Raw genomic sequence first — 20205 nt, 5'->3', positions numbered from 1 at the left:
GCTGCCATAGTGGTGCCCTGTTTTCGGACCACCTCCGTGCGGGGCTTGTGGCCCTCGAGTCGAGGTCCATTATCCACCCAATATCCGAACGAATTGGAAAGCACTGTCGCTCGTAAATTGACCCAAATACCCCAGTCGTCTTTGATCTCGCCTTCTTGGCTTCCAAAGATTTAGGGATAAATGCAATCCTTCCGATCGTCCAGTTTACCTCGAGTCGAGCCAAAAAGAAAAGTACCCCAGAGTACTCTTAACCCCGCGTCTGTCCGACCTCTTTATACAAATTATAAAACTGCGGGGTCCCCAGGATAAACATTCTCTCTGTTTTAGTGGTAATATCACCTAATTTTAATGCCAAACATTTCTATAAGATGTCATCTTCCATCCCTTCGCAGTCCGCACCAGCTGAGCCCCAGACCAAGATTGCGCTTGAATCAAAAGTCATCGCTAGTTAGTAATTTCTTGGCTGCGCAAAGTTTGGTAATTGACAAACATTACAATAGTCACCGGTGCAAATCGAGGAATCGGACTCGGTGTCGCAGAATGTTGTCTCGTTAACGGTGCTGCCAAGGTCTACTCCATCGACATCGGCGAAACTGGTGATGAATTCCAGGAACTGTCTACGCGTTTCCCAAACCAAGTCTTCGCAGTCCAAGCCGATGTAACACAGGAAGCTAGCATCTCCGCCGCTGTGGATAAAATCGTTGAGGAGGCCGGTGCGCTTCACGGGATGGTCGTGAATGCAGGACGGACGAACCACAAGGCCGCGCTGGATTTCACGACCGAAGAGATCGAGGCGCTGTTTTCCGTAAACGTGAGTCTCATATGACACTTTCTCATGACCAGATTTCAGGTGGACAAGGCTTACTAATTGGAATTCTTCAGCTCTTTGGCGCATTTTACACGGCCAGGTGTGCCGCCCGCGCATTCATTAAGCTCGGAATCAAGGGGGCGATTGTGTTCACAGCTTCAATGGCTTCGTATCGTCCTAACAAGGTGCGTAAAGCTGATTTTTTAGAATTTATCTACCGTTCTATTGGCCTTTTGCTAGTCATGTTTAATTATCGCGTCGGCTGACTTCTGCAGCGCGTTCCATCCACCCCCTACGGCGCATCCAAAGCTGGCATTCGGAATATGACGCACACCCTTGCTATGGAGTGGGCTCAGTATGGCATTCGCGTGAATAGCGTCTCGCCTGGACTTGTGAATACTGCAATGACATATTGGGTCCCCCAGCAGCCCGATTGGGAGCAGCAGTTGAAATACTACGGTGGATTTCCACGTCTGGCGGAGGTTCAAGAGCTCGGCGGTGCTTATGTGTATCTCTTGAGTGATGCTGCGAGCTACACAACCTCGATCGATATTCCTGTCAATGGTGTCATTGGAAGTAAGCCGAATCAACAGGAGCCCGTAAAGAAACTTCAGTTGCTAACATTTATAGTTTGTTAAATATGCTGTAAAAGAAACCTGGAAAATATCTCGCGAATCATTCATACGACATTGGACAAAGTTGCAGAAAGAACTGAGATCGTTATACTACTAGCTACATGAATTATTTAGAAACCTCCTGGGTGAATGATCAACAACAAATTCGCTTTATCAGCTGCCAGTGTAACCCGAAGTTATGGGTTGTGTAGCCGACTCGGAATAGAAACTTGAAAGGTTGAACCTTGAAGTTGGCGCAGTCCTACCTAGTAGTAATAGTTCCAAGTTCAAAGCTACTATATATCACTACTAGTATGAGACATGACGACTTGAACTTGCTCCACAAAAAAGTCGCATGCTACTTGAGATCCGCTTCTCCCTGTGATTTCAAAGAAGCACACAGGAAAATATGGCCCGATCAAATGTACCAAGAGCCGAAAAAGTGTCTGTAAAGCGCACGACTTTTCACGGCAGTAGCCAACGAGGCCCTGACTCGCAGATTTTACATAATTTCTATCTTGGCGATCGGATAATGACTCCCAATTCCCCCTTTTCGGCAAGGGGCATGAAATTCCTTCCCGTAGTCGATAATTGCTTTTGATAGGCTCGCCAAATGTGCGGCTACTACGGAGTGCGGAGTACAAAGAAGCAGTTAGCAAACGCTCACTTCCACAAACATCTGTTCTTTTGCACCTCAGGCTGCTTTGGTAGGTTTCAGCATCCTCTACCATTGGGTACTCCTGCAAATAGGTGGGCCCTGGTGGACCCTGTTCTTTCGGGGCCAACGTTCGGGTCTGAGGGATTCTCCATCCCGACTCCATTTTAAACCCTCACTCCTAAACACGTCCCCCAGCCCCGCCAACTCATGAAGTTGGAGAATTCACGCACCATCAAGTGCTCGTTCTCACCGCAAGCATGGGTGGCAAGCCCTTTCAATCCAAGGGCTGCACGAATTGTAAACGGCGGAGAGTAAAGGTACATACAAGGCCCACTCATCTAAATTACCCCTGGACCCCGAATTTCGACACTAACGTGGGGGGGGCGTTTAGTGTGACACACAACGGCCAGAATGCGGCAATTGTCTGAAAAGAGGCATTCAGTGCGAGGGATATGAAAGAAGGCTTGTTTTTGTCTACCAGAATGGCTCCGACCAAAAAGATGAACAGAAGTCACCGCGGGATCGTCGTCGCACGGGTCAGGTTGCGGCGCGACCGCCAATGACAGTGAATACAGCTTCATTCAGCCGAGAGCAAATTGTCGCTTCATATATTAATGTCTACTTTCCCGATGACATCACGGGAACTATCGACCTCGATCCTTGGTATATTCTGCTTTCCGGAATATCCGCCATACCAAATAAGCCCGTGATGCTTGAGAAAGCTATGGCGGCGACGTCTTGTATCTATCTTGGCAAGCTCAACAAGGACACTCGCATGCTTAATCATGGACTTCAGCTATATAATGGTGCGATACACCATGTATCGCAGGAGCTTAGCCGCAACAAGTACACCGATGAGCTTTTCTTTACAATTGGCATTTTTCAAATCCTGGTGGTAAGTCTACTGTACCAACTTCTGATATTCTCAATGCACATCAGCTGATACCGAATTCAGGCGCTGTATTGTCCCCATGGTCTTGACGTAATGGTACATCAAACAGCAGTGACCAACGGGATCTTCAAGCATATTTTATCACATTCAACTAACAGTCCCATCATCAAAACTCTATGTCTGGCATTCCAGCGAATGCGTTTGGTAAGCTCCCACGTGAAGTCAAGGAAATGGCTTCTCTATCGATCTCATGCAATTCAACTAACTGTCATGGCATTAGTTAAAATCACTTTCACCAATTGAAGCAAATAATGTAGTAGACTTGGCTAGAGAGCATACCCCGGCGGCTTTGATCTCCAACGAAAATGTGGCTGTTGATGAATTGTTTCAACTCATGGCCGATATCTCACCAATTGCAGCTGCAGTCAGTATGACCGATGTATCCGACAATACGGCCTGTCACCTATCGCTCTATGACTGCCTTGCACACAGAGAAAAACTATTATCATGGTATTCACGCATGAAGGATCGTATTGGTGGCAGCCATTACGTCGGCGAGAGCGGTGATTTTCCGTGCAAAAACATATCTTCATCGGAACATTTATTCGGTCGTCCCTATGGCTTCTCCTCTTTGGATAGTGCGAGGTTACATATTCTCTTCTGGTCAGCGATGTCCATCCTCCAGGCTCTGCTCGGTCAGACTCATGCATATGCATATACATCTGCTCCCCCCGATCCTTTCACCAACAAAGAATATCAACTTTCAGAATACTATGCGGACGAGGTCAGTCGAGCCATGCCATATTGCCTGCAGGACAGCATGAAGGCGTGGGGCGTCAGCATTACGATTTTCGGCATGGGTCAAATCGCCAAGGTATACATGGAACTCAGACGCGAGGAGAAGTTTATGTGGAGTCAACAGCTCTTCAAACATGTGGGTGACATCGGATCCGACCTTGGTTATCGTATTGGCGAACTTCTGCAGTTTGGCTGGGGTCTTTTGGAGCAATCCGACCGCAATGAGCACCCGGAATTGTCGCCAGTGCCCACGAGTCCATCTAACCCATCTAGTGGTGCATCTGCTGCGTCTGCAGTATCCCCCGCGTCTAGTACATCTACCGCATCCACCGCCCCCTTTCGTCGCGGAATATGTACCCATGCATGAGACCATAGATATGCCAACGCGATCAAGGTGGGAGCCAGGCCAGTGAATTTTGTGCCCGGAATGAACATAATTTGCAGATGCTGGCATCTCATTTTCTGGGGAAGATTAAATTAGCATATATTGGACACGATTGATACATTGTCTATTTCATGATGGCGGGCTCAAGGGATGGCTGAGTCTATCACTGCTCCTGTATACTAGTATAAGGCATCTCATGACATGTTCGCTTTGAATCAGAAGCTACTAGTAGTACTAGTCATAGTCGAGTAGCCAGTAGCTTGTACATTTCTAGCAATACACTGCCCTGGTGCCAGTGGATTGAAGAAATTTTTCGATAGTAGTAGAAGGAGTAATAGCTCACAAGCCCCGGCTGGAGGCTGCTGGAATTTTACGGTTTTCAAGCTTCGAATTCAAGTTGAATTACTATCTACTACTAGTAGTCTTTACTAATAACTTCCGACCCCTAAAAAATTCAACTTTCCAAGGTTGGAAGTTCCAAAGGTTGAGGTTGGAGTGGAATACTATGCCCCATGTTACTAGTACTACACAGCACTGAACTCCTGCCGAGAAATATATTTTTGACGGACTCGGGCGGGGCGACAACACTGGAATGGGTAGTATATTTCAACCATAACCCTGAAATACAACTAATAAATGAGACACCATGAGCCGATGACGAAACCCACTACTTCGAATGAATATAAATACTACTAGTAGATACCAGGTACTTCATTGTTCTGAGACGTAGCGCTTTCTGTAGAAAAGGAACCGTTGTGAAGTTCCATTGTTAACACCGGCCGATCGCCGATCGCAACGAATCAAAACGTACATCAAAAATAAATAAAAAACTACAACAAATGCACACAAATACACCCCTCAGGTAATAGGGTACAGAGTCTAGTAAGTTGTATCGCGACATCTACAACTATCTTACACTACAAGGTTGAAGAACCACCTGAGAGACAAATGTTACATATGAATTTCTGGGCGAATCCACCTCGAAATTAGAGCTATTAGCGGCACCCCACAGATTTTGCCACACGAGTCTGTGCAGTACTATGATCAGACAGAGTTCTACGGAGAACATCGTACCATGCACTCAGTTGGTACCTGCACATTGGAATAGGGGAAGGGGGTTGTTGCGGACACGAATGCGGACAACGGGGAACGAGAGCGCACGGGGCGGCAAACAGATCGGCCGCTAGGCATGCATTCTTGTCCGCAAACTGCCAATAGCTGCAGCATTGACTCCTGCAGGGGTAGTCAATCCCTTCTTGAGTGAGTAGGGAGGAATGCATTGAGTAGGCCGCACGAGATGTTGAATCAAGGGATGATGGCAAAAGCGGGCAAAACATTTGACCTTGCAGTGCGGCAAAACAGGCTCGTTGTTGAATCACTCAACCCCTACTGTACCTGGACAGGGGAGAATTTGATTTATCCAAGGACACTCGATTAATTGGGCACTGGTGGAGAATCTGGCAAAGGAGATCTTCCACGGAGTAGTTTGACTGAGAAAGACGAGAGCTGTTTAAGAGTGTTTGTCGTTTGTTGTGATCGCCTTGCGTGTCTTGGCCTAGCGTTCTCTCTGAAAACTGTCTTACGCTTTGTTGACGTCCGTCTTCGTCGAAGTGATGCGCCTGCCTCGGTCTGTGTGGACTTGGAGCGCATTCCAGGTTGACACAACATTGTTTATGTACGGGGGTGCCCCAGCTGTCTCCATCTCTGTCCCCACCGAAGCTTTTAATCAACCTCCACCGACAACACCTCGGCACCCTGAAGCCAAGACCAACCAATCTAGTTTAAGGAGAACCGCGACCAAGACGAAGGGAAAGTTTCGACGATCATTGTCCTCCAAATTCTAAACAAACGGTGCCACCAGCTGCACGCAGACCACAGTGAAGCTCTCAACGAGAACGCAATGAGTCTGCATGGATTAGGAGTGATTGGGGCCCAAGTGGCCGCATCTCTCAAGGGAAGCGACGACAAACACGAGAAGAAGCCGACATCCCCACGAATACAATCGCCATCATGTTCCATCCAGTCTACTCCAGAAATCATCCACCCGCAGGACTTTGACCCAACGATAGGGGCGAAGCCATATTCCCCATTCTACAAACACGGATCACCTACGATATCCTACGAGCAACTCACTTATGAGACGAAGAACAATCTCAGCCAGAGCCACTTGCGAGATATTGAGAATGCTGGACCTTATTCCGCATCGAGGACGGATAGTCCGCGACGATCAAAGCTGTGGGAAAAGGAGCAACCGAAACGGTCGTGTATGCAGTCTTTGAGCACTCGACAGCGAATGGCATTGAAGGCGGTGGTAGCGGTTGTGACGGTGGGAAGCATGATTGCCATCGCTTTGGGGATCACAGTGGCAGTGGGTGGGGCAGCTTGGAGGTCGAGTGCTGAGCAAGTGACAATGGGTGGATAGTGAGTTTCACGAAAACATTTGGCATTAATATCCAGGAAACCTGAGCTAACCAGATTTTGCAGATATCCTGGAACCAATGATTGGAGAAGAATTATTCCTTCAATCGCGGTGAATTCCTTTTGTGTTTGCACCAGACCTCCCGTTTCGGGATTGTACATTATGAATCGCTGGATGGTACTGGCGAGAACAGCCAGATGCTGATAATTGTATTCAAGCCAAGTGTCAATTGAATTGTAAATTGAACCACAAATCGCAAAGCAAATGCAAATGCAGATAAACAAACAGCCGAGAAGAGAAGATTGAAGATGAAAAAAGAAGCCAAAGTGGATGCAGTGTGGATAGCAGACTAGTCCACAACGGGTGTAGCCTCGGCCCGAGATAATCCGGCCACGTGACCACACGCACCTACAAAAGCGCCAAAATTCTCTCCATTCGACTTTCTTTCTTCATCGAAAAAAAGCAACTGAACCTGCCACGACCCTCGTCCTGTCTCTTTTGACAACTCCACGACGTGTGTTGCCTTCGGTCCTTCGGGACTGATCGGTTCAGGAGAAGAAATTCCCCGATAGGAAGTTCGCCTCCCGTTGGGTCCTCTTTAATGAGGGCGATGGGAGGGGAATGTCGAAGACGGGATACATCCCACACTTTTACCTACAAGTATTTGTTGTGAACCATAGCTTATTCGTAGTAAAAATGCCATTGTACAATGGAGAAACCCCATGGTCATTTTGTATGTAGCCCGGAGTACCGAATGTTGAGAGAAAGTGCTCCTGCTGTCAGACCTCCGTGGAGATTATATGATCCCCGAGGTTCCAATGATTGTCCTTGACACTACCCAACATGGCTGCCCTCCAAGCTTAAAATGCTACACTTGTTGGTGCTACTATTTCTCAATGCTGTCGGCGATTTCTGATTGTTCCGACTGACATCACGGGAATGCTGGTTCAGCATGGCAGACTGTTTCATCTCTTGAACTGCCGTCCAACTTGTCTGGTCGAAGACTCCATCGCCCATTGCTGAGCCCCTGGGAAGCACCAAACAGAGGCCCTTAATGGACTACAGGCACTGTCGTACTGCCGAAGCAAGGCCATGCCGTCATGCAATGCCGTCATGCCATGCCTAAATGATCGGGCAAGGGGCCATCGTGGTTGGCCAAGTCAGTCGGAAATACCGATCCCTCGATGATATTCCGTGGAATGCCGCACCACCACCTGCGCTGCGGTTCATGCAGCGTTTGTTTACACTTTTGATGGCAGCCGACCATCGTAGGGGCCCAAGCTTGTTGACTCGTTGCTTGTCTTCCATTCCCGACGGCATTCTGATGGGGCCTCTGTGCCTGGGTCAGGCCTCGATACCCCGTCAACGCCAGTGTTTGGCCATGATTGCACATTCCACCATGCTAATGAGCGATGGTGATCATGAATGCAAAGGAACTACTAAAGCACTATTAACCTCTCGGCAATCCTTGCTGCTGTTTGGGATCACCTTCTTCTAATTGTTGCCATTCTTTTACTTGCTCCCGTAGCATCGGTCTACTGTCACTCTTTAACTAACGCTCAATTCTTTCTCATTCCGTTGTCAAGTAATACCCTATTGCATTTATCATCATGAAGGGCTTCGTTGGTGGAATTCCCCTGGCCCTCCTGGCCGCCGCTGCCCAGGCACAGGCCATGGAACACACAGTATGTCGAGATATACCTGCCATCATTCACGAGCACCATCGCTAATCTATATCTAGATGAACGGCGCCAGCGTCCAGCCTCGCAACCACGAGGGCTTCGGACAGCCCGAGATCGGAGGCACTGCCCTTGGTGGACCCTCAGGAAATGACGAGGACGGCACTTTCAATGTTCCCTATGCTGCCAGCATCCACACTCACTCCGATGTGAACGAGTTCAGCAAGGATGATCACTCTGTCAAGATCAAGGACACTGATGTCTACCCACCTAACGTCCACCCCGGCCCTGCTCTCGGCCCTGGTGCTGGTCCTTTCCCTCTCAAGCGCAGCTGGCCTTCCGGTGGCACTGCTGAGGGTGGACCTTCTGGCAACGATGAGGGCCAGACCTTCAACATGCCCATCACTGGCAACTTCAACACCGAAGTGAATGAGTCTTCCGAGGATGACCACTCTGTCGATATCAAGAACAAGAACATTCACGCTCCTCCCGTTGTTGCTCCTGTTTATACCCACCCCGGTCCTCACTTCGAGGGTCCTCCTGCTCATGTTGTGGAGCACCCTGTTCAGGGCCGTCCTCACTTCGATGGTCCACACTCCGGTGGCCCCCCTCCTTTCTACGAGGCTGATGACAACAACAACGACAACTTCAATGGCGATCACTTCAACGTCGCCGAGAACGACGACCACACCGATTGGGTGAAGCGCGACTTTCCCCACTTTGGTGGTCCCCCTCCTTTCTACGAGGCTGATGGCAACAACAACGGGAACTTCAACGGAGATCACTTCGGCGTCGTTGAGAACGACCACCACACCGATTGGGTGAAGCGCTCCGCTCCTGGCGGCACTGCTCTGGGCGGACCTGGAGGTGGTGGCCACGGCCCTGCTGGTTACCCTGGTCACGCTTCTGGAGGCACAGCCCTTGGTGGCCCCTCTGGTGATGATGAAGGAATCAGCTGGGGTCGTCCGATCACCGCTGATATCCACAGCCATGTGAACGAATACCACAAGGATGACCACTCCGTCAATGTCAAGCACAAGGTTATTCACCCTGAGCCTGTCTACGAGTTCGAAGCTCCATACAAGCGTCACTGGGGACCTCACAACGGTGGCACCGCCCTGGGTGGTCCTTCCGGAGATGACGAGGGTCAGACCTTCAACATGCCCATCACCGTCAACACCCACACCGGCATCCACGAGAACGCAAAGGATGACCACTCGGTCAAGATCAAGGACACCCACGTCCACCCAGCTCCTGTCTATGGTGGCCCTGGTCCTTATGTCCCCCACGGTGGTCCCTGGCGCCGTGCCTACTCCCCTGACCGCGTTTCTGGCGGCGGCGGTGGTGGCACTGCTGAGGGTGGTCCCTCTGGTACCGATGGTGGTGAGGACTTCGGATCTCCCATCGACGTTGGTGTTGACAGCGGTGTCAATGAGCACAGTGAGGACAACCATGCCGTCAAGATCGACAGCACCACTGAGCATCCTCACTACGAGCAGCCCGAGCTTCCCTGGATGACCTACCCCGAGGCCACCACCTACGAGGTTCCTGCTTCTCCTCCTGCCCACGAGATCGAGCAAGCTCCCCCAGTTGAGGAGACCCACGAGGTTCCCCAGGCTCCTCCCCAGGCTCCTCACCACGTCGAGGTCCCTGAGTACCAGCCCGCTCCTCCCAAGTCTCCTCCCCACGTCGAGGTCCCTAAGTACCAGCCTGCTCCTCCTGTCGACCCCCCTCGCGAGCACCACGAGCACCACGAGGAGGTTCCCCAGTGCGCAGCTGAGACCCACGAGGTCGTCCGCACCGTGACCAAGACCCATTTCAAGGAGGTTCACCCCACCGCGACCACCACCGTCTACGAGAAGGCTCCTACCTCCGTCGTCACTCAGGCCGCCCAGACCTCCGTCGTTACTCTAGCTGCCCAGACCTCTGTTGTCACCCAGGCTGCCCAGACCTCTGCTGTGCCCCTGGCCGCTACTCCCATGAACGACCCTGAGTCCAAGATCTACTCCAGCGCTGTCTTCGCCAGCCAGGTCGCTCCCTCATCCTCGTCTTACATCCCCTACCAGAGCTACAACTACAACTCCCAGCGACCCATGAGCACTGGTGCCTACTCCATGATCCCCGTCAACGTGCCCGCGCCTTCTTCCACCGCTATGCTGAAGTCCATGGCTACCCCCTCTGTCAGCCACGCCATGCCCAGCGGTGCCGACGCTATGCACAGTGCCAGCCCCTCTGCAACGCCCTCTCACGGCATGATGTTCCAAGGCGCTGCTACCCGTGCTTCCAGTGGTATTTTCTCTGCTATCGCTGCCGTCGCCGGTGTCCTGGCCTTCGTCTTGTAAGGGCAGTCGCCAGTGCCAGTGTATAATGGATGTGCTCGAAAGTCATGAAGAAACCCCTGTCGATCGTTAAATTTCATTTCTTATCTTCCTTTCCTACTGTGTCTCTTTTCGTATACTTTTTGTACTCTATTTCGATTCCTCGCACTTAATGGCCGATTTGCTTCCGATGAGGTTTCGCCTTTTGAGAAATATGACTTGATTCTTCAAAATGTTTTTCACGAGTGTCCTTCTTAGGTCTTCGTAGTTCTAGCCCTCAGCTTCGGCGCTCAACCGATTCCCTCGTACCTAAGTCTTCTTGGTCGACCCATCTGAGACCCGCCGTCGATCTCCCGGTTAGGGCTACCCGACTTGGTTTCGTCATTGCGAATCATACTAGTATCAACCACCTTGATCTCACCACTCTCTCCAAGATTCTAGCAAAAGATTGCAATGATCGAGACCAAAATGTACATGTTCTGAACCTGAAAAGACCTGTTCTGAGAAGGCAAATTGACAACCAATCAAGGCATCTCATACACTTACCATAGCGTGATATCATAACCCCATCATCCCCAATTTCAACGCCCCGGACAGTGACATCAGTTCCAATTCATGCAATTGTACATCTATTTAAACCTAATACACTCCAGACAACACTCAAGGTACAGAATTAACAATTAACAACCTTCTGCTGAAACACACAACCCAATCAATCAACCACCACACCCTCATCTATCAAAATGGTCCGCGAATCCCAAAACCACCAAGACCCGCACGAAGGCGGCTCAATCTTCGACATGGCCTCAAAAGGAACCACCATCCCCAACGACGCCGGAAAAATGAACACAATTCCCTCCGTACCCGGGCCGGACCAACGAGTCGAACACTTCGCCTTCGACAACGACGGCCTAGCAAAACCAACAACAGCCACAGCAGCCGATAACGCAACCGACATGCCGCGCTCAACTCGGGACGTTGGACAGAGTGGTGAAGTGCTTACTGGTGCTGGTGATACGTTGCCTGCTGCTGTCGAGTCGAAGCGTGCCTATATGGGGAATAATGTTCCTGGTGCGCCGGCTGATAGTAGGAGTCAGAAGCATGATCGGCAGAAACGGGGGGCGTTTGATACTTATGCCCATGAAGATGAGGAGTCTTGGGATGCTGTTGGGGAGAGTCAGGCTACGAAATAGTCGGCTGATGCCCGGTGGGCTTTCGAGTTGCTCATGAGTTATGACTTTCAAGGATTGGATTGGTGGTGTTGTCACAGGTGTATGAATGTCTGTTGACGATGCTGCCTTCAAATTTAATGAGGCCTCAAGTTCTCGATGTATTATGATAAATCAAATATAACCTGCTATATGATCCTCTTTATACCGTTCGATCCCAACCGGGGGTGCTTGTGTATAAGCATAGATAGTAGATCAAGTAAACGATCTAGCATCCTCACCCCCAAGAAACCCTTTATAGATATCTTCCAAAACATCCCGCTTTCTCTTGCGAGTAGCTTCAGCCGCTTCCTCCTCATCATCCAATTCACCATCCGATTCTCTCGAAACCCACGACCGAATCGTGCCATCCCCATGCGCCGAAAAAAAGCTCCACGCCTTCTCCACTCGCCCCATTGCCGCGCCATACAAGATCATTTATACGCGCAGCACTGAGCGCACTAGATCGACCCCGAACCTGCGATTGCGAGGACATTGCCACACCGGGAAGTTTAAGTCGTTTAATGAACGTCCCCTCGCGCAGCTCAAACATAAAGATCTCGCCGCGGTCATCTTGCTCATTGAAATTCGGCCAGAGGAGTGTTTCATGCCCCGGTGTCATGAATCCCTTCGGAACGAGTAGTGGAGCTCTCTCAGCTAAATGCGAAGTAGAGCTATTGCGTACCCTCGGACCAAAATGAACAAGAGTGTTTGCGCCACTCGCAGCATCCCATACCCTAATCCGCGCGTCTTGTCCCGTAGTCACAATATGACTACCGTTAGACGTCCACCGCACGCCCGTAACAGGCCCATTATGCGCCCGAGCAGTCGGTGAAAAGGCCGGGCGAGACTGGTAAGATGTCGGGGTAGACCCTGATCCTGGATCTACCAGACCGACCGGGTCGTCCATGTCTAGCGTTGCGATGGCGGAGTTGTGTCCTCCTTTCCGGACGTCGAAGATTATAACCCTGTTATCGACGGACCCTGATGCAAGTAGGTAGGGTTTATGCGGTGCCCATGCAACCGATAATATTGCTGCATTATGGCCCGGTAGGCCGTGTGTTGCCAGGCCCGAACGTAGATCTACCAATCGGACGGATTGTTCTGAAGTCGCGACGGCCACGAGGAGGGTCGATCCGGGGGCGGAGGAGAATGAGTGGGCGTACGGGGTGCAGTCTAGATTGAATGTGTGGAGGGGTGTAATTTCGGGGGATTGTAACGCTGACCATTTCAGTGTGCCATCGTGCGCGGTTGAGAAGATGGTTGACGGGACGGGGTCGAATGGGTAGATCGAGAGCGAGGTTATGGCATGTGTGTGGGCGGCGCTGTGTGAGGGTTTGCTTACGGACGCACAAGCTCGGTGGATATGTTCGAGCTCCGAGCCTCTGCTCTCGAGATCCCATAGGTGAATTGAGGGGTCGGCGCCTCCAGAGATCATACTGTATGTTGTATGTGTTGGTTAGAACCACACTGCAGGTGGAGGGGGTTGAAGCGAAGTCACGTACTACCGTCCCTCGAATTGGTCAATTGCAAGACAATTCACTCCTGACTTGTGTGCATAGAGCTTCTCTGTCGGATCAAAGTCTGGGTTTAACGTTGTGTCATCTTCAGACTGATCTGGCGCTGGCGCGGCTCTGCGACTGGAGAAGCGAATCCCCGGTGCCGGTTCGAGGTTGCGCACCAAGCGCTCCGTCTGCGCGGTGTGGAAGTCATTGGGAGCGACAGAGCCGAGGGCTCTGTTGAGCAGATAGGAATTCATTCATTCCAGGGTAGTTGCAATAGCGAAGAAGCACCCCAGGTTAGTCACGGACTTACGGTTACTGGCGATCGCGGGTGACCTCATCGGATCAACGTTGGGCCGTCGCATTTACGCATCGCCCATTTTGGCAGTCGCATGTCTTCCTTTTCTTTCCCCCACTCGAACATTGTTGGTCTTGACTTGTCGCACATCCTCACTCAGCAGAATGTCGTTTGGGCATTCGGAGAATCTGAGTCGAGGCACATTTATCCAACCACCTACCAAAGCACCAAGTTCTCGGAGGAAAAGAAAAGAGAAAGTCGAAGAGTCGCAGTCGCATTCGCCAAGCAAAACAGTCAGATTTGAGGAGACCTCCAACCCTCAACCAAAGGCTCGAAGACGCCAGGCCAATCTATACGATGCAGTCGCCGGTAGGATATTACTCCTTCTGTCAAATTGGCAAAGATAGAATTAGAATGCTGATCGTAGACAAGGCCGTGTCACTGCCCGAGGATTCGCCCAATCTACACCTATAGCCTCTAAATACCGTGATACTGCGTCGTCGGGGGCTCGCATTCAACGACCAGAAGAGGTCCTCTTCCGCAAAGATCACCCCATGAGACAAGCCGAAAACTGCGAACCATACTTTGCGCACGAGAATCTCCCCGCTGACCGTCCTCTGCCCAACTCGGATCTCCTCCAGTCAATACACGCCTACGCCTCGGACTTTTACAAATACACACTAGGAGAGAGCGGGAGGAAAAGTCACTATAGCATGAATGAATCCGCACTGCTGGCGGTGGGGATTCTAGTCGAGGAAATGGCGAAGGATGGCCTGGGCGACAACGGCCATTTGCTCATGATCGAACCGCAAGGTCTGAAGGGCGATATTAGCGGCAATGCGGAGGATTTCCTGCCTAAACGTGGTCGACCGGTCGGTTGGAGGGCAGATGTCGATGGAAAGAAGCCGAAAGCTCCCCGGCGCAAACGTGCTCAGACTATTATCCAGCCCAGGCGCAAACGGCCCAGACTCGAAGAGCTCATCGGGTCCAACAGGAAAAGCAGGGGCGGTTGAGAGGTTGCATTGTTGGTGGGGCGTGCAATGGTGCACTTTCACCTTGCAGTCACCTGCATATGATACGATAATATTCATTTATGGACAGTGGATATCTACTAATGCCAACTTGGAGACCAAATAGCCGTGGCTCGATAAGGATGTTATGGCATGCAGCCGGGTGCTGTCTCGAAATATCGAGCTGCAAGTCGCAAGTCGCAGTACGGAGTATGGAGTCTGGAAATGACTACTCTTACCGACTGGAGGAATCGATGCCAGTCAACCCAGCCAACCTAGCCCAACAGGCGAGCTAGGAGCAGCAAGGTCGAATGCAGCGCCAGATTTGAAAATCGGTGGTCGCATTCAAGGCCTGCTTGGACACAAATCCTGGGTAGACACTGCTGTTGATATGATTGATATACTCCATGCATGGCCATGGTGCTAGTAATGAGCTAGGAACTATGGAATATGAACTAGGCTAGGGTCACGCAACCAATTGCCCAATCCAATTAGCAAAATACCCAATCAATGAATCAACACAGTTATGAGGAATCCAGGTATACCGTATTTTCTACATAGTCTACATAGTACTAGTCTACACACCCCCATCCCATTTCAACCTTGTGTTTTGGGTCGAGGTTAAAGAAGCTTGAAACGGACCGTCCTCCGTAAAAGGAATTTTGTCAGCCGCTCCTCTCCACTCCTCCACCCGCGAATTGCTTGACTCGCTCATCGTTTCACCCGATCAGGAATGGCTCACCGTTTAGGTTTCAGTTGATCTGATTTCAGGACTGTTTCCCTCGGATCCGTCGGGACCCATTGATCCTAGCCATGGTATGTGAATCCCCCCTATGGTGGAGGATTGGGCATCAAAGACAAACCAAGAACTCTACCCCGAGACTACGCCAAACAAGTCTAACTCTGACACTGACTGACGCGTCCAACAGCCACCGAAGCTATCGAAAAGTGACAAACAGGATCTCATTGTGGCGCATCTTCGGGCGTCTGGCACCTGTCACACACTGAAAGATCTGGAAAAGGCCCTCCCATCAGTCGCCTCGATCAACAGCATCCAGGTCAAAGAATACATCCAAGCACTAACGGACGAGAACCGAATCCGAGTGGAAAAGATCGGCAGTGGGAACTGGTACTGGAGTTTTGGCAGTGATGAAAGAATCCAACACGAACGCCAGTTGGGCCGGGTGAAGACGGAAGTGGAGCAGGCCCGCCAGAGCAGAACTGACGCGGCGGAGGCCCTCGCCACTGAAACCACGCGACAGGAGAAAGAGGCCGATTCCGGGATTGGATGTGAATCAGAGCGCATGGCACTGCAGGCGCAAAGAGCCGAGCTCCAGGCAGCGGTTGATCGGCTTCGAGCAGAAACAGCGGCAGCACAGCCCGGTGGTGGTGGTGGGGAGGAGCAGGCGCAGGAGGACTTGATTCAGTGCGCAACAAGGGTGTCCTGCAAGTTCGAGAGGAGCTAGCGGGGTTCAGGCAACAGGCACTACAATGCACCGATAATATCTACGTGTTGGAAGAATATCTGCGTCGGCTGGCGAGCGGGGACCGGGAGATTATCAATGCGGTTCAACGCGACTGTTATGGAGACGAATACGTGGATGGGGGCTTACGCGAACTAAGCTAAAGAGGAGAGGGGGATGTATAGGATGTATCCAATCATCCAATCATCCAATACCGGTGGGAGAGTCCCCCCCAAAGCCCGAGGGAAAGGAGAGAAAAAGGAGAAAGCTTAGCATTCTTAGTCTCGTGGCTCTATCATTTACCACCCACACCCACCACCATCACCATCACACCTATCACCTATAGTAGATTAATGCCCAAACTAAAATAAGAACCAGTGTTAAAAATTTTACCAAGTGAAACGTCTCACCAAAAAAGCCGAGTGACCCTGCCCAGGGACTAGTTCGAACCACGAAGCTTGACTGAGTCTGAGTGTACTCAGTGTACTCAGTGTCTGCGTAGACTGCGGCTTATCGCGAAACTCTCCCTGCAACTTCCCCCGGGCCCCCCTCCTCTTCCCTACCACTTCCACTTCCTCCACTTCTTCCTCTCCCTCTTATCCTCAACTTCCATTCTCCATACTGCGCCACCCCTTCCATTCCTCCCCTTCTTCTTTCTCTCCTCTCTTCTTCCCCCCCTTCAGCCACCCCCTCGTACCTAAATCGACTCCCAACTCAACTCCCCCGACTTCCTTTAGGCTCCCGGCGCTTACAGTCTCCCCATCTCCCCCGGCTCCCCGACTCCACGACTTGTTCGCCCCCCCCCAACCCTCCGGCGACCTTCGCGCGCTTTCTCAAGAAACAATGTGGTCGAGGGATCATCGGTCATAACTGCCTATCCATCTGGCCTTGATTCTCGCCCGGATATACCCCGTGGAGTTGGAATCCGGTCCGTCTGCATCCCGTCCTCGTCCTCGAACGTCGGGCTCTCGACGACCAGGACCGTGTGCAGTCCGTGCAGTCGCGCGGTCTGACAACTCTCTTGATATCCTGATATTCTCCAGCCCAGTCCAGTCCAGGCCAGGTCTATCGCCCACGCCGCCACAGCCACATTCTGCTCAAGCATTCTCCCCGATAGATCGCCCTAGCTGTTTCCTTCTCCAGCCACAACCTCGAACGTGCTGTCACCCCCCTCGCGATTGGATCTGCAGCTATCTGATTATCCCCTGTGTTCCTCTCACCCCACCCCACTTCTCATTTGGATCATCGCGGCAGTCTGGTATAGATGCAGCGACCCCCGGCTGTGTGTCATGTCCTCCAACCCTCCCACCCAGACCACCACGTCTCCGGTCATCAGTCGGAATCGCAATTCCTTTCTTTCCAAGTTTCGCTCCCCGCTCGGTAATCGAAATCGAAGCGTCACCGATTATTACATCGATCTCGACGATCCCTGGCGCTCCTACTTCCCTGGCGATGTCATCAAGGGGACCGTGATCATCACCGTCGTTCGCCCCGTCCGCATCACCCATATCGTCGTCTGTCTCCATGGATTTGTCAAGGTCTTTAAGAATGCGATGCCGGCAGGTGAAGTGGCACCAGATCTGGGTTATCTAGGCCCGGGTCGTGGCCGGCGCGGCGCGGAGTACATGGGCAACGGGTTAGCGAGCTTGTTCGAGGATGAAGTCGTTCTCTGCGGCGAAGGACGCCTTAAGGAGGGTATCTACAAGTTTCGTTTCGAAATGAGCCTCCCACCTTATGCTCTCCCGAGCAGTATTAACGTGCGCATTCACTTCTTGCCTACTCTTTTCCCAAGTGACTGACTGACTGACCAATTTCGTCCTTTCTAGTTCGAGCGAGGCACTATCTCCTACTCCCTAACTTCCACCCTCACCCGACCGACCACAATGAACCCTACACTCACCTGCCGAAGACGGGTCAATCTTCTAGAAAATATCGACATTGCGCCCTTTCCTGCCCCCAAGGCCCGCATCGTCACTCTCGAACCAATCTCAAAACGCTCCAAATCCAAAGCAAAGGCCAAGTCCGTTGCCTCCGACGCCACCCCAGGACCCGACACATCCTCTATAGATACCCCGGTCAGCGGAACTGCCGCTTCAGTCGACAACCGCCCGCCACTCAGCCCTTCACCTAGCAACGTCAGTTCTTCAAGTCGACCGAGCAACAGCAGCCAGAGCTTTCACATCGCCAGCGACCCCAGCTCGTCAACGAGTACAGGTGGCGGGCGCAACAGCGAAGGTCGCAGTGCGACCCCGTCTGTCTCAGATCGCACAATCACCGCCAAAGCCGAGGTTCTACGTGCAGGTGTGCTACCGGGCGACACACTACCCATCAAAGTTACTATCAACCACTTCAAACAGGTGCGCAGCGCGCAAGGCATTGTTGTTACTCTCTACCGGCAGGGCCGTATCGATCTTCACCCTGCCATCCCGATAGGTTCCACTGCGAATGGAAAGAAGCCGGTCTACGAGGATTGCTATCCCCGGTCCCGCACAGGGCTTGGTGGATTGACGTTGGGCACCAGTCGCACCAGCAGTACCTTCCGCAAAGACCTATCTCAGACATTCGCACCGCTCATTGTGGACCCTAGCAACATGACGGCAACCGTTAAAACATCCATCCGAGTTCCCGAGGACGCATTCCCGACCATCACTCGCGTGCCCGGCGCCATGATCAACTTTCGTTACTACGTGGAAGTTGTGGTTGACCTGCGGGGCAAGATCACATCTACCGATCGTTTTATCCCACGCTTCAAAATGGTATCAGGCGGCAGCAATTTCTCCCCCAGTGGTCAGGTTCTGAACCCGGCTGACGCTAACGGGAATAACCTCACCGCCAATTGGGCGGGAATATTTTGGATACGGATCATATCCGCCGGGAAAAGGGCGTAATTTCGGTGGCCTTTGAGGTGGTTGTTGGTACGCGAGATTCGCAGCGCGGCCAAGCTTCGATAGAACGCACTACATCCAACGTCGCCGAATCCACCACATCTCAAAATGCCCAATCTGGCGCAGCAGGGGCTTTGATCAACCCCGTTGATGGAGAGGAATGGCCCGAGGCCAGTCCGATGCCTGTCTCAAGTGCTGAGTATGGCCAAGAGGACTATGGATTCCCTGAGGGAGCTTGGTCAGAGCACCCTGAAGAATATCACGAATATCCGCAACCGATAGTGCCCATTGGGCCCATGATGGCTCACCCCGAGGTGGAAGAGCCCGTGGACGAAAAGACTCGACTACGACGACACGAGGAGGCTCTGTTACCCGGTAGGCCGGACGAGGACGAAGCGGGGCCCTCGAATGCCGAAGCGATGATGCCGACAGCGCCTGTTCTACCGGAAGACCATCTGCTGCAGGACTATCAGCATCTCCCTTCTCCCGTTACTGAGGGCGTCCCGCACGCAGTTCCCCACCCGGTCCGATCTGCCGAGTCTTTGCAGACCATTGTTGTCAACGGCAGCGCTCCCGAAGCCAGCGAACCCTCCGCTCCGGGCGAAGACAAGCAGGAACTGGAGCGGCAGCGATTGCTTGACCAGACGAGCGCACCCAGCGCACCGCCGGAAGAACCGAATGGCATTGGCGGTGGCAATGTCAATTTCAATGTCAATGGCACTGGCCATGGTCACGGTCACGGCGAACCCGGTGAGGGTCCAAGCGCTCCGGTGTTTGATGAGGACGACCAACTCGTTGGCGGCACGGCGCACGCGGGACGAATCCCTACCTCGGTATCAGCGATGAGGAGAGGATCCGATCTGTTGTTCAAATCATTTTTATTATTATTACTTGTACATTTCGCATTTTTGGGGCCAGGACATGGAAGATACCACTACTCGCATATTTCTGAACACACGGCGCGAGGCGTTAACCGAATGTAACATATGGAGATAGGATAGCGATAGCTCAGCTATATACAATCATACGATTATTCTAGTATTCTAGTATTCTAGTATTCTACTGAGCTATTCTATGCTATTCTTTATGATCGTCTATTTTACTCTATTTTACTACTCTAAATCTAAATACCACCCTACTCCTCTTTAAACACTAAACATAAACAGGTGGCATCAACCGAGTGGCTTATCTCCACGGGGAAAGCCTTAGAAGCCTTGGCGGCCCGGGGCAACTTTGCCTCGACCGATAAACCTCACCTCCCCCTGTCA

At 51.7% G+C, this 20205-nt stretch overlaps 10 protein-coding genes across 10 annotated transcripts; 9 read left to right on the top strand and 1 right to left on the bottom strand.

Annotated features, from left to right (window-relative positions):
* Window positions 1-368: 368 nt before the first annotated feature.
* N7509_013507 (uncharacterized protein) lies at window positions 369-1446 on the top strand (the record flags this gene model as incomplete). The annotated part of the gene is made up of 5 exons (XM_056638144.1): window positions 369-447; window positions 501-811; window positions 883-993; window positions 1084-1384; window positions 1439-1446. 5 exons carry the CDS (start codon window positions 369-371, stop codon window positions 1444-1446), a joined length of 810 nt encoding a protein of 269 aa, XP_056481651.1.
* Window positions 1447-2639: 1193 nt separating this feature from the next.
* N7509_013506 (uncharacterized protein) lies at window positions 2640-4137 on the top strand (the record flags this gene model as incomplete). The annotated part of the gene is made up of 3 exons (XM_056638143.1): window positions 2640-2975; window positions 3036-3176; window positions 3253-4137. The coding sequence occupies 3 exons, from the start codon at window positions 2640-2642 to the stop codon at window positions 4135-4137; spliced, it is 1362 nt and encodes a 453-aa protein (XP_056481650.1).
* A 1918-nt stretch (window positions 4138-6055) lies between these two features.
* On the top strand, window positions 6056-6577 carry N7509_013505 (uncharacterized protein; the record flags this gene model as incomplete). The annotated part of the gene is made up of 1 exon (XM_056638142.1): window positions 6056-6577. The coding sequence occupies one exon, from the start codon at window positions 6056-6058 to the stop codon at window positions 6575-6577; it is 522 nt and encodes a 173-aa protein (XP_056481649.1).
* A 1738-nt stretch (window positions 6578-8315) lies between these two features.
* CweA (uncharacterized protein) lies at window positions 8316-10595 on the top strand (the record flags this gene model as incomplete). Its single annotated transcript, XM_056638141.1, has 1 exon — window positions 8316-10595. The coding sequence occupies one exon, from the start codon at window positions 8316-8318 to the stop codon at window positions 10593-10595; it is 2280 nt and encodes a 759-aa protein (XP_056481648.1).
* Window positions 10596-11314: 719 nt separating this feature from the next.
* N7509_013503 (uncharacterized protein) lies at window positions 11315-11764 on the top strand (the record flags this gene model as incomplete). The annotated part of the gene is made up of 1 exon (XM_056638140.1): window positions 11315-11764. The coding sequence occupies one exon, from the start codon at window positions 11315-11317 to the stop codon at window positions 11762-11764; it is 450 nt and encodes a 149-aa protein (XP_056481647.1).
* A 343-nt stretch (window positions 11765-12107) lies between these two features.
* Window positions 12108-13538, bottom strand: N7509_013502 (WD repeat protein; the record flags this gene model as incomplete). Its single annotated transcript, XM_056638139.1, has 2 exons — window positions 12108-13218; window positions 13285-13538. The coding sequence occupies 2 exons, from the start codon at window positions 13536-13538 to the stop codon at window positions 12108-12110; spliced, it is 1365 nt and encodes a 454-aa protein (XP_056481646.1).
* Window positions 13539-13743: 205 nt separating this feature from the next.
* N7509_013501 (uncharacterized protein) lies at window positions 13744-14592 on the top strand (the record flags this gene model as incomplete). The annotated part of the gene is made up of 2 exons (XM_056638138.1): window positions 13744-13948; window positions 14012-14592. The coding sequence occupies 2 exons, from the start codon at window positions 13744-13746 to the stop codon at window positions 14590-14592; spliced, it is 786 nt and encodes a 261-aa protein (XP_056481645.1).
* Window positions 14593-15402: 810 nt separating this feature from the next.
* Window positions 15403-16055, top strand: N7509_013500 (putative GAJ protein; the record flags this gene model as incomplete). Its single annotated transcript, XM_056638137.1, has 2 exons — window positions 15403-15405; window positions 15519-16055. 2 exons carry the CDS (start codon window positions 15403-15405, stop codon window positions 16053-16055), a joined length of 540 nt encoding a protein of 179 aa, XP_056481644.1.
* A 1286-nt stretch (window positions 16056-17341) lies between these two features.
* Window positions 17342-18940, top strand: N7509_013499 (arrestin family protein; the record flags this gene model as incomplete). Its single annotated transcript, XM_056638136.1, has 2 exons — window positions 17342-17809; window positions 17879-18940. 2 exons carry the CDS (start codon window positions 17342-17344, stop codon window positions 18938-18940), a joined length of 1530 nt encoding a protein of 509 aa, XP_056481643.1.
* A 176-nt stretch (window positions 18941-19116) lies between these two features.
* Window positions 19117-19920, top strand: N7509_013498 (uncharacterized protein; the record flags this gene model as incomplete). Its single annotated transcript, XM_056638135.1, has 1 exon — window positions 19117-19920. The coding sequence occupies one exon, from the start codon at window positions 19117-19119 to the stop codon at window positions 19918-19920; it is 804 nt and encodes a 267-aa protein (XP_056481642.1).
* Window positions 19921-20205: the final 285 nt, after the last annotated feature.

The sequence above is a fragment of the Penicillium cosmopolitanum genome (genome assembly GCF_028827165.1).
Source record: "Penicillium cosmopolitanum strain IBT 29677 chromosome Unknown utg000012l:1.0-3308103.0:1.0-3310761.0, whole genome shotgun sequence".
NCBI classification, from domain to species: Eukaryota; Fungi; Ascomycota; class Eurotiomycetes; order Eurotiales; family Aspergillaceae; genus Penicillium; species Penicillium cosmopolitanum.
Note: the sequence above shows the minus strand (reverse complement) of the source record. Positions and strands in the feature narration are given on the sequence as shown.